The 16987-nt window shown below is 46.1% G+C and overlaps 3 protein-coding genes across 7 annotated transcripts; 1 reads left to right on the top strand and 2 right to left on the bottom strand.

Moving 5' to 3' along the window:
* The first annotated feature begins 742 nt into the window (after nucleotides 1–742).
* Nucleotides 743–2513, top strand: trir (telomerase RNA component interacting RNase). 3 transcript variants are annotated; one of them, XM_035181473.2, is made up of 4 exons: nucleotides 743–855; nucleotides 1232–1562; nucleotides 1874–1945; nucleotides 2040–2513. In XM_035181473.2, the coding sequence occupies exons 2-4, from the start codon at nucleotides 1269–1271 to the stop codon at nucleotides 2145–2147; spliced, it is 474 nt and encodes a 157-aa protein (XP_035037364.1). In that variant the 5' UTR covers nucleotides 743–855; nucleotides 1232–1268; the 3' UTR covers nucleotides 2148–2513. The 3 variants fall into 3 exon arrangements, with proteins under 3 accessions (XP_035037364.1, XP_035037366.1, XP_035037365.1); XM_035181475.2 differs by having other exon boundaries at nucleotides 747–1129; XM_035181474.2 differs by having other exon boundaries at nucleotides 747–1145.
* A 98-nt stretch (nucleotides 2514–2611) lies between these two features.
* ubn2b (ubinuclein 2b) lies at nucleotides 2612–11995 on the bottom strand. 3 transcript variants are annotated; one of them, XM_047344033.1, is made up of 16 exons: nucleotides 11241–11995; nucleotides 9907–10035; nucleotides 9681–9782; nucleotides 9265–9396; nucleotides 8942–9045; nucleotides 8184–8682; nucleotides 7886–7956; nucleotides 7665–7794; nucleotides 7295–7401; nucleotides 7067–7177; nucleotides 6574–6768; nucleotides 6447–6489; nucleotides 5096–6352; nucleotides 4080–4284; nucleotides 3427–3495; nucleotides 2612–3248 (listed from the first exon to the last, which is right to left on the bottom strand). In XM_047344033.1, exons 1-16 carry the CDS (start codon nucleotides 11556–11558, stop codon nucleotides 3181–3183), a joined length of 3540 nt encoding a protein of 1179 aa, XP_047199989.1. In that variant the 5' UTR covers nucleotides 11559–11995; the 3' UTR covers nucleotides 2612–3180. The 3 variants fall into 3 exon arrangements, with proteins under 3 accessions (XP_047199989.1, XP_047199990.1, XP_047199991.1); XM_047344034.1 differs by having other exon boundaries at nucleotides 2612–3227; nucleotides 11241–11994; XM_047344035.1 differs by lacking the exon at nucleotides 3427–3495 and having other exon boundaries at nucleotides 2612–3227.
* A 1337-nt stretch (nucleotides 11996–13332) lies between these two features.
* rpsa (ribosomal protein SA) lies at nucleotides 13333–16171 on the bottom strand. Its single transcript, XM_035181471.2, has 7 exons — nucleotides 16089–16171; nucleotides 14993–15163; nucleotides 14792–14910; nucleotides 14283–14528; nucleotides 13719–14007; nucleotides 13566–13613; nucleotides 13333–13470 (listed from the first exon to the last, which is right to left on the bottom strand). Exons 2-7 carry the CDS (start codon nucleotides 15123–15125, stop codon nucleotides 13376–13378), a joined length of 930 nt encoding a protein of 309 aa, XP_035037362.1. The 5' UTR covers nucleotides 15126–15163; nucleotides 16089–16171; the 3' UTR covers nucleotides 13333–13375.
* Between the last annotated feature and the right edge of the window lie 816 nt (nucleotides 16172–16987).

Raw genomic sequence — 16987 nt, 5'->3', positions numbered from 1 at the left:
GTCGTCTTGTGTTTTCCTTTGACAAAATGTGTAAAAATAACTCAAGAAGTTTAAACAAACTCTTCTTCAGGAGGATCTGAGAGAGACTGGAGTTGATCACATTCTTCAAACTGGTTCAAACTGGTTAGTCAGACTGGGCAGGTCTCAGAACAGTCGAAGGAGATCGTGTCACCACCACTTTCAAACAGACCAGATAGTGTTGATAACTGATGTTTGTTAAATCACTGAATTCTCTAAAAACATGGATTTTCTCATGAAATTTAGAAAATAATCTTAGTTTAAAAAAAACAGAGCAGATATTTTTTTCTCATTAAAACAGAAAATGATATTTTTTTCTTGTGAAAACAGAAAATAAAAATGTATTCAGAAAGACTCAGAAGTTTCTCACGAAAAAAACATTTTTCTCATTAAAACAAAAGAAATCTAATTAGTTCCGAAAAACTGAATTTTCTCAAGTGAACAGATTTTATTGATTCAGAAAAACCTTTTTGTGTGAAAACAAATTAAAACAGATTAATTCAGAAAAACTACGAATATTATGACGAAAACCGAAAATCATCTTATTTTGAAAATAAATTAGATTGTTTTCGTTGATTCAGAGTGAATGAAATATATACTATATATAAAAATACATGTAATACATGTGCGTGTATTTAAATAAACCAGAAGGAGTTAAATAAGATCTAATTATAAATGAATATAAAAATAAATGTCGCTCCTTTTACCTTTGGCGTCACTGGGTGGTTTCCAGCTCGCCACGTGACGTCAGCAGAGTAAAGATGGCGGACGGTGGGATGGAGGCTAACGTTAGCTTCGGGCGCTGCTGAAGTTCGGGACTTTCGCACTTTACTTCAGGTATTTGAACTTTGCGGTGAACGTCGACAGTTGAATCACGAACACGCGGGAGAACAAAGCGTCACTTCGGCCGCAGTTTCCTGTGGAGTTTGTCCCGCGAAGGCCTCGCTCATCCGGGCATTAGCCCGCAGTGTTAGCACGTTAGCACCGGAGCTTTTTGTTTTTGTCCGGGCGGAGCCACAGACCTGTTAGCTCCTTTTATCTGACTCGTTTCTTTAAGTAATACTTATTCATCTGTTTTACACCGGAAGGAGCGTCAGTTCACCACCAGAAGGTTTGACCCCCCCCTGGTGCGGCTTCCTCCTTCAAGCTAACTTTGCTAACGAGCCACATTTCTTTTAAAAACACAAGAGCGTCTGCTGGTTTTCTTTTTTAGCTCCGGGTCCGTGTATGAACTTTACTTCCGGGGAAACATGGATCCAAACCGCAGACCTCCAGCAACCAGCGGCAGCGGCAGCAGCGGCGACTCCAGCCCCGCGTCCCCGTCCAGCAGCGGCGCGCCGGCCGGCGACAAAGCCGCGACGCCCGGGGGCAACGTGTTCGCCAACGACGGCAGCTTCATGGAGATGTTCAAGAAGAAGATGGAGGCGGAGGAGAGGAGGAAAAAGGAGCAGCAGGAGCAGCGAGCAGGAGGAGGAGGAGACGCCAGAGCCTCAGAACATGGACAGACACCCGTGGACAAGAAGCCCCCTCCAGTGACGAGCTTTGTAAGGGGTTCTGAGACAGATCCACATGCATCCAAACGACAGCACCACACACTGAGCTACACGTAGTACACCCCTGATCTGAAGTCAGTGCTATCTCCACACCTACACTCACATTGTTGTTCACTGTATAAGTAACACACAGCAGACCAGTGCAGTCCAGGGAGGCTCCCTGCTGCTGCTGCTGGTTTCCCGGTGGGGGGGGGTGCGGCAGGACACACAATGTAGAAGCGTCTGCTCTGGTGTAGTCTCCTTCAGTGGCCGCCCACCTGAGAGCTCCTGTAACGGTTTCAGTCTTCTATCCCCTCACCCAGGTGGGGAAGCGCAGAGGCGGCGTGTTCCTAAAGACCGGCATGGTTGCGAAGAAGCAGAAAGACGAGTCAGAGGTAAGTGGATCTGCTGCCGCTGCTGTTTGTGTGGTTCATGTGATGTGTGTGTTCTTGTGTGTTAACTCCAGATGTTTCTTTCCCCCCCGTCCAGGTTGTGCCAGGAAAGAGTGACGCCTGGTCATCGTACATGGCCGAGGTGAAAAAGTACAAAGCCCACCAGTGCGGCGACGACGATAAAACCAGGCCTCTGGTCAAGTAGGCTCCACGAAGGTGAACGTGAAGCTGCTGAGAGGGGAGGGGAGGGGGGGGACACATCGCCTGGGAGAAGCCGTGGTGGGGGGGCGGACACTCCCGCCCCTTCGTATTGACAGTTCAAGTGACCCTTCTCATCACAAACTGCTCATACTGACAAACCTCTCCCCCCCCTTTTTTGTATCGTTTTTTTTTTTGTGTTGCTTATTTGTTCGATGTCGGTGATTTGATCTGGTGTCAAACGGTGCTTTTGAAAACTTGACTTTCATGGTTATTGTTCAACCCTTTTTCCAATTTCTCACTTCTGGTTCATGTTCGGTTTCGTTAGTGATTTTGATTTTACGCCAACTCGATTAAATTCACATTGCCTCTTTGTGTTCTGTCGTGCCTCCGTTCTGTCGCCGTCAAGAGGGAAACCTGTTTATGACATAAGCTTGACTTTCTGTTGAATTGCATCAATTTAGTCTGCAGTGAAAGCAAAGATTTTTAATTAAGTCAGTTTGAGTTCTATACAGAAAAAGAATTTATGTACAATGAAAAAGTTTACATCTTTCATTGGAAGGAGAAAAAAAAAAAGCTCAAAGTCATCAATTTGCAGTTTACAATTCTTACAGGTATCAGTGATAATAACATTATGATAAAAACAGCACCGAATAGACACACTGACCATGCATCAGAGAGGGAGACACACAAAGGCACGCGTTCAGCCCCACTCACACACAGTCTCTCACACACACACACTCGCATTAAAAACCCACTCACTCCTCCCTGTCCACAGTGATATAGGTCTATCTTGTAAACATTGACAAACAGCATTTGTCATTTCATTTAACAATTCTAAGAAGAATAGTATTTCAAATTTATCAAACTGTTTAAAAAAGTTATATGCAACTGTGGTATTCATGAAAAAACTGGAGCTGATCTCAGATCAACAGTCCCAAGTGAAGCCCAGACCGCTGGTGTCCGTCTGTCTGTCCATCACCCAAAGCCACGTCCCATCATCTGTCCCTGCGTCCACCGGGTGAAGGAATCCAGCTGCATCATAGATTCTTCCTCTTAGCGTCTCCTCCCTGGTTTTGACTGACATCTGGACGGGAATAGCACAGTTCTTGAAATCAGTGAAAAGAAGTGATAGAAAATAAATAAAACGTAAACAGAGATTGGCCGACAGCTGAAATGACTCCAGGAGCAGGCACAGACAGAACAGGACAAACTGAGACAGAACAACTGAGAGGACGCAAGGAGTGAGGGCAGGAGTAAAGGGAGCAGGGAGGGTCAGATTTTACCTGAGAAGGCGAGCTGCAAGTGAGGAGGCACAGCGACCTGAGACCCTGCCTGTAGACTCTTATACAGATCTGAGGAGACAGGACAGGGGGACGAGGAGGGGAGGAGGGGGAGACGTGGATACAGATGGAGAGACGGATGGGGAAAGGAGAGATAAAAGGACAGATGATGACAAAGCCAAAACAGCAGATAAAGACAAGAAGAGGTGTGAATAACAAACGTTTCCAAAACAGGGTTGAGAGAAATTTGGGGAAATGAAGCAAAAAAACAAACAAATGAAAATGTCAAACGAGAAAAATCACAAGCATACACCTGACACACAATATGGTGATAAAGAAATGAGGCTCTAACATGTAACACAAAACGAGGCCTGAACAGACAACAGCAGCTCGACGTCACAAACAGAGTCTGTCTGCTACTGAAATATGAAATATATAAACTCTGTATAGAGCTCAGTCAGTCATCGTGGTTCTGGAAGTAAAGCTTTAAACTCTTGGAGAAAATCAATGAGAAGTTTGCTTCCAGAACAAAAGCTGCTTTAAAAGAGGTTGCTCACTATTCTGTTTATTACATTTAGTGTCTGTCCCCAGTTTTAAATCTGAACGTTGTGCATAGTGTGAATTCTCCACGTTTCTGCCCTGCGTTCATCACTCACTCTGGGTCAGGGTAGAGAACGATGCATTGCTACTGGCCGCGGAGCCGCCGCCTGCCGTGCTGGAGCCGGCCGTTCCCAGCGGAGGCAGGTTGAGCAGCGGGAACTGGAAGGGGAGGGACACGGGCACCAGGCCCCCCAGCATCCCGTACCCCAGGGTGAGAGACGAGGCTGAGCTGAGCAGACCGCCGGCTCCTGCTGTGGAGACCTGGACACAAACACATTCAGATCGTACATGTCTTGTTGTTTCCTCCAGTTGTTCTCCCATTTCTGTAACTTCTACCGTTCAATCAAATCACAATAGATACGTTTTTTACTACTAGAGGTAGAACCACTGATTCATTAAGATTAACAGGGTTGTAGAGGGAACTCATCACTAATGTTGTAGAGTTTAACCTGTAATAATGTAGGTTTGTTCTTGATTAACTGATCAGTTTAAAACCCAAAGTTAATTTAGTCTTAAATGACGTCACAACTGAAAAATGATCACCAAGAAAAAACTAGTGAATGTTAAACACTTTCGGTTGAAAGGATAATTAAATTACCAAAGTAATTGCTTCTTCATTTTCTGCTGTTTGAACTATTTGAGTAAAGGATTCATCTTAAATAGAAATTAAAGTCTCTTTAAAATCCAGCTGCACCAAACTTCACAAACTCAGACATCAGAGAGAAACTCTGGTGAAAGTCTGGACCTCGTTTCACAGACATTCTCCAGAGTCCGTGTGTGAAAGCAGCTGCAGCTACGCTCCAGTGTGCACATGAATATTGAATAACACAGTTGAGGAAACCAAATTAATCAGTTAATGTGTACAGAGAAACGCTGACTCGTCTGGAACAGAATAAAAAACCCACGAGCAAAGATGTTTCCTGAGCTACTGAACTCAAACAGTAACATTTTGAATTAAAGTTTTTCTTCTGGAGATTCTAATAAACTAATAAACCTGGTGACTGATCAAATTACTACAGTGAGTGTAAATGTGCTAAATAATGAATGATGTGGACGCGCTGACGGTACAAACCTGTGGCAGCTGAGAGGAGATGGATGACGATGAAACAGACGCCACCGACTTGGCCCCCTGAGGTGTCACACTCCCGGGCCTCTGACGCTGGCCTGGGTTGATGGAGACCAAGGTGGGGGAGGCACTGGACCCTGAATGTTTGCTTATGGATGACACGTTAATAAGGCTGATGTTGTTGGTGCTGTGGTTGGGGGTCTTCTGGCCGCCTGGAGGAGTGTAGCTGCCTTGCCCTGGCTTGGTTACTCCTCCTTTGACACCTGAGAACGGCGGGCGGTACCCTGCTATGGTTTGGGGAGAGTACTGGTGTATGGTGGGGGTTGCCTGAGACCTGGGGTTTTGAGAGATGGAGGGGGAGACTGAGGTGGTGACGATGGGGATGGGGGTGCGGGGAGTGAGCTTGACAATGGGTGGGATACTGCTGTGTGTGGATTTGGTGAGCGTGGCGTGCATAGGGGTGATAAAGTTAGACTGTGGCTGGGGCTGAACTCCAGAAAGCGTCTGAGAGAGGGAGGGGGAGGATTTACTCTGCAGGGTGTGGGCGATACGAGGCCCCTGATAGGTTTTGATGATGGTGGGCGAGGAAAGGGTGTGTGGCCGAGACTGAGGCAATGTGAGGATTAGAGTGTCACCACTGTTGGATTTATTATTGCTGCCTTTGAGGAGGCCAGAGGGGGGAGTGGAGACCCCCGTCTTAGATCCCGGGGCCACGAGTGGAGATGCAGTGGGTGGGGGACGTGGTTTAAGCGGCGACGGAGAGGCAGACATGATGGTTTTTGCTGCACCCAAAGGTCTCGGAGTGTTCAAAACTGAGTGTCTGTGCGCCTGCACGATTCCCTTGACGACCCCCATCCCGTCCACCCTCACGGAGGGCAGAGGAGAGGACGTGATGGAGGGAAGCCGAGACAGAGGGGTGGAGGAAGACGAAGAGGTAGAGATGTAGTGAGGTGCACTGGAGCTGAGAGTGCTGACAGAGTTCTTCTTCTGCTGCTGCTGAAGGAGTGGTGAGGTGTGGAGGGAGAGGGGGTTGGCAATGGTCCTGGGTCCGTCGGGGGATGGGGGGCTGTCCCCCTGGGCCAGGCCCTTGGCCGCGTTGCCGAGGATGGCGAGGGCCTGGGAGATGGAGTCCAGGGAGGGCGTTGTCAGATCGTCATCCAGACATATGGGCTCAGAGGGGGACTGAGGTGGTCGCTTGGCAACCTGGGCTGCAGGTGAGGGCGTGGCGCCCGCTGAGGGTGTGGGCCGAGCCCAAACCGCCTCCTGGATTCAAAGAGAACACAAACATAACATTTACACACCATGTCACGACCTGACTGCTCATCATAACTAACCAGATCAGAGGAAACAGTCCCACCTTTGGCTTGGCCTTTGGAGTCGTGACCATCTTCCTCTTTGCTCTGGAGTGAAAAGACGACAGAAGTGAGAACAAGCTACAGCATCACAGTCAGTTCTGAGATATGAGATAGGTCTGCCTGACTCACGTGTAACCTGTGAGGTGACCATGAGCCATGATGCTCTCTTTGAACAGCATCCTGGCCTGCATCCAACCCTTGGGCCAGAGAAGTTTCACTTCCGTCTCCATGAAGGCTTTGAGGTAATCCTCGAGAGACAGCGTGTTCTTCCCCTCCAGCTCGAAACAGCCCAGCTTCACCCGCACCAGGTTACACAGCAGTAACCTGGAAAACAAACAAGCATCATGAATACTCAGAGGTGATTCTGACCGTTATGTACATTTATGGCCACTTGTATAATATCTACAATAATAATAATAAACTTTATTTATATAGCTCTGGCAGCACGTAACGTTAGTGGACAGTTAGCTGGTGGCTAACCGTCGACACAACAACAAGAGGTCGAAGGTGTGGCTGTAATTCACAGAGTACTAGTTGAAACCCGAGAGCTAAGTTTTGAACCAGCTGAAAGCACAAAATCATTTTGTATTAGAAGTGATTCTCCGTCATCTGTGACACTGACCTGAGTTTGTCGTCCCAGATAAACTTCTTCCGTGGTCCCATCACCCTCTTCCCTGGTTTCTCCTCATCATCGTCCTCGGAGCCGTTCTTCTCTCCCTCCCCAGACTGCTGCCTGCGAACACATCAACACAACACCACACGTCAAATCCCCTTTAGAAACAATGTGGACGGAAACGTGTCGAGAGGCAGACACATAGAACTGTGTTCACATCAGGAGACGAGTTCTTACTTTGCCACCTTAGCGATACAGTCCATGTTGTACCGAGCAATCTGCTCCGGCATCGAGCTGCACACTGCCAGCTTCAGCTTCAGCAGGGGCGTGCGAAGACGGTCATCCTGGGCGACAGGGATAAGCACAGTCAGAAGTCTCTCTCACACACACACCCCCCACACAGGGGGTTATACTGATGTGCTAAATATAGAATCAGATAACGGATACAAAGCCAGAAGACACAAGCTCTACAAGCTCTACCTGAGAGCCTGTGAGCTCTACGGCTCAGACTCTCACTCCTGCTTCTGTCTTAAAGGAACAAAGATTTGTGTCCTTATGTCTAATAATAATAAAAACAACAATATAAATGATGATCTCTCCCCCTCACCTGTATGTTGAGGCTGAGCTTCTTAAGGCGTTTGAGCAGAGCTTCTTTATTGCAGGGCACAAAGGCCTCGAGGTGAGAGTAGACAGCTGCACGTACCTCTGCAGGCTGCTCCTGAACCTGCAACTCAATACTGACACACACACACACACACACACAGTGAGATTTACACACATTGTTGGTTGTTGTTTGCTGCGTGTGTGTGTAAATGTGAAGCTACTCACTCCAGAAGGATGTTGTTCATGTCCAACGTGAAGAACTTCTTCCGGCCCTCCTCATCAAACAGACGCGACGCCTGAGACAAGAGCTGAATGTTACCATCAGACACTTCTAGACTTATACAAATTATATTGGATTGACTGAAGGGATCCAGAATGAGGCCACGGTCACACATACACAAATGTTTGAGTGGCCAAGCTTCACTTCCTGCTCACTTCCAATCAGTTTCCTCTAAAACATTCAAACGTTGACCCGCTTCACATTTGTGTACGTGTGACTAGCTCCTAACGATGAAGTTCGTACCGCTCTCAGGTCCTCGATCCTCTTTGTGAGCGGGGCTGGGAGTCCATTGGGCAGAGGAGGAGGAGGGGTCATCATGTTAGCCTGCGACACTCTGCTGCCTCCGGCTTTGTGTCCCATCCCGAAGGAGCCGTTCTCCCCCTGCGCTGGACTGGACGGCTGAGGGGAGTCCAGCATCGCGAAGTCCAGGTCCCCCATCATGTCCTGCAGGATGTCGTTATTGGTCGAGCCCAGCAGTGACATCACAGCCGGGTCCGCGCTCAGGTCAGTGATGTTGCAGTCGTTGCCGCCAGCGGCCTTGGGGTGGGCGATGAGGAGTGCACTGTTGGCGACGGGCACTTTGGCGTTGGGTCGTGGCAGACTGGGAGCAGATGTATTCTTCTTGCGCATCTCCTCCTTCTCCCTGGTGAAGCGACGCAGCATGTTGGCCAGATGGATAGAGTCCTTCATCAGCTTCTTCCTCTTCTTCTTTTCTGGACGATGAACATTCAGGGACGAAACACTGCCACAACAGAAGAAGAAGAAGAGACATTTAACCCAGAGACACAGGACTGAGTCGGGATTAGCTCCTGAACTGACGTTAGAATGTGACGATGAGAAACCACGACACATCTGACTGACGTCCAGTTAGTGAACTCCTTGTTTTAGTCCACACTAACGCACAGTTATTAGACTTGTGAATTAATATGACACAGATTTCCTAAAGAGGAAATGACACATACAAAACTCTATACAAAGGAAATATCTGAGAATGAACTCACCCAGACTTTGGTACTTTATTCTTCCTGGGTTTCTTTTCCTCCAGAATTCCATCTGGCTTTTTCCGCCGTTTTTTAATCACCCGCTCTTCACCATCTTTCATCTTCTACAAATGAGTGAAAAAGACATATTAGCACAGTTATGACAGCTAAATTACTACTGAAATTCAAGTCCAGATAAGGATTTACAGAATTTCAATACAATTACAAATTGTTTTTTTACATTTTCACCATTTCCTAAGGTATATATGAAGGATCTTGATTAAAAAAAGAAATAAATCCAACTAAAACAGGGTCATTCTAGTAGTAGAGAAGCAAGAAGCTACCTTGAAGGGATTATCCTCGGTGCCTGCGTTCTCTCCCTCGGAGTCCGACGCTGCTCTGAACTGCAGGGTGCCTGTGTTGATGTAGAAGCCTCCGTGCTTTGTGGTGAGAGAAGCAGGAACCAGCTCATCGTACTGAGGTCAAGAGAGAAGGACGCGTACCGTTAGTCGTCTTCAATAACTTAGGACACGTCATGTGATGTTGTGCAATAAGAAATGCTGGTCAGATCAACGGCGTGTGGACGAAGCTACTCTTGATCCTTGTTGACGATATTCTCAGGCCAAACAGAAAAGTACAGCTCCTCAGAACTTATTACAATAAGAATAAAAAAAAAGGGAGGCACAGACTTTGGATAATATGTTTCATAGCTTGCTAACTTTTTAAGTGATGTGTGCGCTTTGAAATTGTTTTAACTCACAGCCTCTGAATTGTCTATGAAGGGATCAGTGTCATCGTAGCCATATCCGATATCAATGAGATCTTGCATTCTGTCCTTTTTCTTTTTCTTAACGGCGCCACCCTACAGACAGACGGAAAACACAGGGATCAAAAACCTTTAAAAAAAATATCTGACATCCTCCTCGGGTACAGAGCCGTCGCAGCTGGAACAATATACCCAAGCATCCGGAGATCACAACACTTACATATTTGTTCTCGAACTTCTTGGCCATCGCCTCCACCTGCAGTCGCTCCTTCTCGTCGTCAGCAAAGGGGTCGTTGGGGTCCAGGGGGGGGGTGAGTCCTTTAGGGGCCGTTGAAGCTGCGAGCTTTACCTGGTGAGAAGAAAGACATCGGATCTGGGTTGAAACACAGACTTCACTTTTCTAGAAGCTGGGAAATTATGACTCAGTGCTTCACAATTGCAGAAGTGACAGAAAATAGAACAGCTATAGTTACATTTGTCGAGGCGATTAAACTCAGATTTAATGGATACACTGTTAAGGGTTATATTTTAAACTCAACCAGCCGTGTTGAGTTGTCCTGTGTACGTTGTGAACATGGAGGTTTTTGCCCTCTGACATAAATAGATTGGTTTGCAGGAACTTTAACAGAGTTCGTTCCACACGACAACAGAGCAGCTCTGGATTCTCAGAGGTACTTTTACTCGTACTGGGTACTCAAACTTTTTATTAAACTATATTTAGGGCCTTGTAAACAAGCAGTTATACTTTGAAGTCAAGTCTTTACGGCACTGGAGCAATCTTACGTATTGTGTTTCTTGAAAGATCAGCGAAAAAGTGCAAAACAGTGTAATCTAATCTGCTGGAGATGAATGCGTGGAAGTGTTTAGTATTTATTTGAATAATAGAAAGACGACTTTGTAATAGTGATGATGTGATGCAGTAAATTGAGTTTATCATCACAGGTTTGTGGTTTGTTCTTTCGCTCGCTCACATTCTGCAGGTATCACTGAGCTGCAGGATCCAGAACTATTATCACTCATTATTATCATGAATTACAGCATTGCATCTATAAATATCACTCTTATCATTGTTTTCTTACAACCACCAGCCTCAGAGAAGTTAAATATGACGGTTACTCAACAGTTACTGGTCTCTCTCTCTCCCCCCCTTCTTCTCACTCACCCACCGGTCGATGCACATATAGTTTTATAAGCTCTCGATCTCACTGTGTAAAGTTCCCTGAGATAATGTCTGTTTTGATCTATACACATAAAATGAAGTAGAGTTTCCAACATGTGCTTGAGTCAACACGGCGCTGAGGCGGATGTTGTTGCTGCTGTTCCCCCTTTGGCCTGAACGTCAGTTTCTGTCTTTGTTTTATTTATTTATTTCTCTTTGTTAAGTTGTAGAAACTGAGCGACAAACATCTGGATGAGCAGTGATAATAAATAAACCCTGATAACAGATGTTGGGCTGTGAACCCTCGTGACATCTCTCCGCCGCTGCCTCTCCGGAGCTGAAGCCGGCTTTAGGCCCCTCCTGCCCGGATCGAGGTGCCTGCTGTGTGCGCTAACCTGAGAAGCGGAGGGGTTGACCAACTCCCCGTAGTTGAACTCCGCGGAGCCCCGCTCGTTGGGCTCGGTCAGCGGGAGGTGGAGGCGCACGGTGGGCTTCGCCTCCGCGGCTTCGACGTCGGCTCCCTGGTCGTTTCCGAACGGAGCTCCGCCACCTCCTGACCCCGCCGCCGCACTTCCACCTCCATCTTTCCCCGAAGTGCACTCGACGGCCTCATCTTCGCGGCGGCGCTTCTTTCCGGACTCCGGGGTCGGGGTCGTGGCCGCGGCGCCGAAGGACGAGATGGTGACGAACGGAACTTTCCTCGGCTCCGCCATCCCGACGACCGGCCGCGGGAAACGGGAGGGCGCCGCTCACCGGAGCCGCGGAGCTGAACCCGGAGCTGGTCGACGAGCACAAGGAGCTAGCGGCGGAGCTAGCTAACGTCCCCGGAGCGAGCAGACAACACGGGCGCGTCTATCTCCGCCCGGCCCGCTTTAATCCATAAAGTTCGATCCCCGCGGCGGCCCCCGTCCCCTACGAGGGACTCGAACTCTGACCGATCGTAGTTTTATGAGCTTCCATGAAATCTGTGGGGTCGCTACCGCTGGGAGTCTCCAGTAGCCATCTTGATCATTATTATCATTATCCACAGGCAGGGCGTGCGCGTGAAGAGAAAGCGGAAGCCGGGGAGGAAAGAGAAGAGCCGCCGACCAATCAGGGGGCCGGAACACGCCCACCTGACACACACGCGCGAACGTGGAGGAGACGATTGTTCTGCGCGAGCGGGACGAGGCGCGTGCTCGGTGTGAAGAAATAACCACAAAGTCAGTTACTATATCAATAATATATTAATAATACACAATCAATATCAATGGTACACACTCATTCATATACTCAACAATACACTAGTAATACACACTAAATAACACACACACACATTAATACATACTCATTAATAAACATACATGTGTTCCCTGTATTATATTTAGTATTTAAGTCTATTTTTAGATGTTCTCTTGTTTAATGTATTCCACCTGTGCTGCTGTAACGAGTTAAACTCCCCAGCTGGGATCAGTAAAGTTTGTCTAATCTAATTTAATCTCTTTCTGTTTTATTTTCATCGCCTTTTCAATTCAATAAAATTGCGAGGGGACATGGAGCCGTGGGAATATAATTGTAATAAAATAAAAGATAATATTTCTGACCAGTGGAGGGTATCTTGTCTTGTATTAAAATCTGTGAGTTCTCCTTTTAATTTCCTAGAGGTTGATCGAGCAATTTAGAATTTTTGGTTCTTATATGAAAACAGAGGAATAATCAGCAGATATATAGATATGTATCTGGCTGCAGGTACAGCAGGTCAACCTTCATTGGTTGGTCCCTTAAATCTTTAGTGTATATACACTTGTTAATAAGATTTCTACTGAAATTAACAAGTGGAAAATAATTCAGGCTACAGCTTCAACATTTGAATCTTGCTTTCTGGAAAGATCAAACTTCCCATCTACATACACATTTCAATGCAGAACTTTTATATAACCATCATCTTTCTGTCCATCCCTCATATGCAAACTGTGCCACTGTGTTAAATAAATCTGTGTAACATTTGGGGTCAGATTATAAAATATGCAACTTCACCCAAAACCGCAAATGTCAGAATCCTATCGTCCTGCAGATTGTCAATCTGTTTTTTATTTTTTTACATTATCCACCTTAATGGGTTTTATGCAATTACATCATTACAGCAAAGTCAAAGTTTATAAACTTTATTAACCCGATGACCAGACTAATCTTGATTGACTACATGTTACACTGATATGGGGTGTCGACTTCAGGAGTTAAACTGGATTTATTATTTGGCCACGGTTGATGTCAAGCCATTTCCCACCGTGTCAATTTCATGTATAATGCTATACTATAGATACAAAATATTGTATACACACCATATTTTATATTTGCTTCAGTTTATATTCCTTTGCTTGTGCTTTTATTTTTGCAATCCTTTACAGCCATTAGAGAAAAGTTCCTCATAGTGGGACAAATGATGGCTCATCTCATGTTGGATGTATTTCAGACCTTCAGTAAATATTAAATGAAACAACACAACAGTCAGAGTGTAAACAACAGTTTTATTGTTGCCAGAGTCACTGATCTAAGACCAGTCAGCGGGAGCACCACCCCAGTCTGAAGCCTGGGCAGTGGGAGCCGTGGACCAGTCCTCAGTGGCAGGCTGGTTACTCCAGTCCTCTGCAGGAAAGAAAAAACACAAGTTTAGCATCAAGAACAAGTTTATACTTCTATTCAAAAGTATTAATGTTTACATAATTCAAGATTTCACTTACGCTCAGCTGGGAAAGGTTCTGCGGGCTTGACAGGTGCAGCTGCTGCAGCTAGAGAGAAAAGAAAGGTTTTAATGATGCGTTCAGGGCCATGTCACAGACCAACTAGATGCAGAGTTAAAAAGTTTAGATAAGAGTTGTTAAAAGTGAGCTTACGGGCAGGGAACTGCTGGATGGGCACAGATGGAACAGCAACGCCCTCAGACCAGTCAGCGACCTCCGGCTGAGTAAACTCAGCAGCGGGGGCGCTCCATTCTCCCTGGAACTCCTCCTTTCCAACAGCCTTCTCAGCTGCAGCCTGCTCCTCCTTCTCGATCTCTTCAGGGTCTCTGTAGAAGTACAGATCAGGCATGACCTCCCATGGGTGCTCCCTGGAGATGGTTCCCCTCATCCTGAGAACCTCTCTGGCCAACATCCACCACATCAGACCCACGGAGTGGTGACCCTGTAACACAAGTACACTTTAGTCATGAACAACATAGATTAAAACACCCAGCAGCTGCCATTGCATATTCACCAAGTACATAAATGTATGATAGTACAGATTCTGTGGCAAGATCTCCAACCATTTCCCTCCAAGTGGGTCGGAAAAGAGTGGTCAGAAGTCAAGCACTTTCTTTTAGCACACATCCTACACCCAACACTGCACAGACAGGACAGTACCGGGCTCTAACGGTGTGCAAGGTGTGAGGAGTCACGTCAGGAGATAGTGGTTCTCACCTTGTTGTTACAGGGGATGGAGATATCCACGTATCTCAGTGGGGAGTCGGTGTTGCACAGGGCGATGGTGGGAATGTTGACGTAGGAAGCCTCAGTCAGTGGCTGATGGTCAGCACGAGGGTCGGTCACAAGCAGGAGGCGGGGCTCTCTGAAAGCTGCCTGGATCTGATTGGTGAAGGTACCTGGGGTGAAACGACCATGGAAGGTGGTGGCACCAGTGGCAGAGGCGAACTTCAGCACAGCTCTCTGAAGTGGGCAGAGAAAAACAAGTTATATTCTAAATCTCAGTTGAAATCTGACTTGAGTTACTTTATCTTCAACAGTTCGCACTGTGGCTCAGGTCACTATCAAACTCCAGTCATGGGACAGCCGTCCTAATGGTGTTAGCGAAAACCCGGCCAGATTACTCTTGCACACATCCGACGCCAGAACACCAACAGCGGTGCCCGGTTTTAAAAGTGTGCGTATTCAAGTCAATGTACAGAACTTCTTTAAGTGTTGCACGTTACCTGTCCGGTGTTCCTGGAGGAGATGACGCACACATCAGCTGGGTTCTCAATGGCAACAATGGCCCTGGCTGCCAGCAGAAGCTTCTCCCAGGTCTTCTTTAGGTTGATGATGTACACACCTGGAGATTCAAACAGAAACAGGAGTCTTTGATTATTCTGCATCTCAAGCACAGTGACTAACTTCACAGTGAGAAGGCTCACCGTCGCTTTTTCTCTTATAGACGTACTGGTCCATCTGGAAGTCCAAGTTGGTTCCTCCCAGGTGGGTTCCTGCCGCCAGGAACTTCAGCACATCCTCCTCCTTCATTTGAAGGACATCTAGACCCCCGGACATCGTGACCACTTTCCCGGAGTTACGAGTTTATTGGGAAGCTGGGAAAAGAAAAGACAGTGGATTTGTCAGAAAATCAGCTTCTGGTTTGTCATTAAACCTTAAAACTTGCATAAGGGCCTTCCAGTGTTGAGCTAAAGAGTTATTATAGCAGTTTAGACCAACTTCAGAGAAGGCCCATGCATTTGGGTGGAGACCATCTCTGACTCTGCTTTGTTGTGATTTAACTGCATAAAGCATCGAACTACAGCAGGTTCACCTCCTTAATGGGTCGCCTGGAAACATTTCCATTGTTCTCTCAATTTGAAGCACGTTTCTGTATTTGCACGTGTCGTCAAAATTAAGTTGTTTTCTAAATTTGCACGTGTGTTTTTCTATTAGCATGTGATTTCTTAATTTAAAGTGCGTTGAGCTCTCTCGGCCTCCGTAGTATGAATGAAAGCAATATTCTTCAGGACTTCTACCTCATGCCTCAAAGATGGTGACTAATCCGGTCCTTTTATATCAGTTTAAATTTACTCAAAGCGATAAAACAAGTCATTAAGGACAGTTAAATAGTTTTCTATCAGTTTCTAAAAAAGGACACCGGGTCAGTAAGGAGCAGCCATCAAAGGCGCCCAGTTACTAAAAGGCCTGAAACCACTTTATACAGACTTCACATCATATTTCACATTTTATAAAAGTGTTTAGTAATTATTCAAATGGAGCTAAACTCCGAATACACGGTTTCCTGCGTATTTATCGTCAGGCACGAGATGGACAGCAGCGGGAGGAGCGCGTGTCAGCAGCTAGCGTGTTAGCATGGAGGTTAGCATCGTCCTTTCAACGATATTTAGAGTCTTTAAAGACGCAACATGGAGGATTAGTAACAACCCGCTGTGAGTTAACACAACAACGCATCACTACATCGCGTATCTGCAGGGATTTCACAGGTTTATCAGTTAAATTCAACGAGTTCACACTCACCACGACACAACGCCGTATGGAGATCTGACCGCACGGTGAAAAGAGAGCGCTGGGAGGAAGTTACGTTGTATTTATAGTACATGTCCAGACGTGTGATTGGTTGGTTATCCGGAAGCGGAGATGACGTAGGGTGTGCAACGTGGCCGCAGGGTGGTGCTGTCTCCCGCGCGCTTTAGTAGAGCTCGACATTCAATTTATTTATTTAAAAATCATAGATAAATCCGGTTGTTTCTTTAAATACGAAGATCTGAGAGTTTCATCTTCAATCAGGAACTTATGATAAAGTGTTTCCATCAAAACAAAACCAACACATTTTGCACAACACTAATATGGATTCAGAAATGAGGCCAATTCTCCAATAAGTTTATCAGAAATGTTGCTCTTTGGCATTTCTAAACATTTTTATACAAACAATATTGAAGTGGCGAAATCTGTGGTATCTCATGTCCATATTCTGTATTTTTAGTATTTAGTTTTATTGATTATTTAAAAGTAAAGCCCCCATATAAACAGATGGGAGAACGAATCAAAGATAAATACCAGATCATCTTAATACACAACTGACAAAAATGCCCTGAAACTTCTTTTTTTACACGACTTGTTTATGCTGCTTGAATAAGATTCTAAATTATTTATTTATTGACGTTCGTTTTGTTATTTTCTCCATAACTCTGTAGAAACACAAGTGCAATCTTTAAAATGTGTTTAAATTGCAAAGTCTACGTGAAGAACTACACTACCTACACAACCCTCAGGTGTCGTAAGGACGTCTCTGATTGGTGGAGCCCTGAAGGTGGGCGGTCCCGGTCCACAGAGGTAACCAGAGGTCGGTTGTGTGGATCCCATATTAAGACAGAGGAGAAGATGGAAAGACCATATTAAGACCCAGCGGAGACTCC

Source organism: Hippoglossus stenolepis, chromosome 16 (genome assembly GCF_022539355.2).
Source record: "Hippoglossus stenolepis isolate QCI-W04-F060 chromosome 16, HSTE1.2, whole genome shotgun sequence".
In the NCBI taxonomy this organism is placed as follows: domain Eukaryota; kingdom Metazoa; phylum Chordata; class Actinopteri; order Pleuronectiformes; family Pleuronectidae; genus Hippoglossus; species Hippoglossus stenolepis.
Note: the sequence above shows the minus strand (reverse complement) of the source record. Positions and strands in the feature narration are given on the sequence as shown.

What these genes read in the sequence shown, in the direction of transcription:
- ubn2b (XM_047344033.1), bottom strand. Translation starts at nt 11,558, where the DNA reads ATGGCGGAGCCGAGGAAAGTTCCGTTCGTCACCATCTCGTCCTTCGGC. An exon ending in GGATCGAGGACCTGAGAGCG is followed by an intron (nt 7,957 to 8,183) that starts GTACGAACTTCA and finishes CTCTTGTCTCAG; the next exon opens with GCGTCGCGTCTGTTTGATGA. An exon ending in GGTCACCTCACAGGTTACAC is followed by an intron (nt 6,490 to 6,573) that starts GTGAGTCAGGCA and finishes TTTTCACTCCAG; the next exon opens with AGCAAAGAGGAAGATGGTCA.
- trir (XM_035181473.2), top strand. Translation starts at nt 1,269, where the DNA reads ATGGATCCAAACCGCAGACCTCCAGCAACCAGCGGCAGCGGCAGCAGC. An exon ending in CCCCTCCAGTGACGAGCTTT is followed by an intron (nt 1,563 to 1,873) that starts GTAAGGGGTTCT and finishes CCCCTCACCCAG; the next exon opens with GTGGGGAAGCGCAGAGGCGG. An exon ending in AGCAGAAAGACGAGTCAGAG is followed by an intron (nt 1,946 to 2,039) that starts GTAAGTGGATCT and finishes CCCCCCGTCCAG; the next exon opens with GTTGTGCCAGGAAAGAGTGA.
- rpsa (XM_035181471.2), bottom strand. Translation starts at nt 15,125, where the DNA reads ATGTCCGGGGGTCTAGATGTCCTTCAAATGAAGGAGGAGGATGTGCTG. An exon ending in CCTCCAGGAACACCGGACAG is followed by an intron (nt 14,529 to 14,791) that starts GTAACGTGCAAC and finishes TGCCCACTTCAG; the next exon opens with AGAGCTGTGCTGAAGTTCGC. An exon ending in AGAACCTTTCCCAGCTGAGC is followed by an intron (nt 13,471 to 13,565) that starts GTAAGTGAAATC and finishes TCTTTCCTGCAG; the next exon opens with AGGACTGGAGTAACCAGCCT.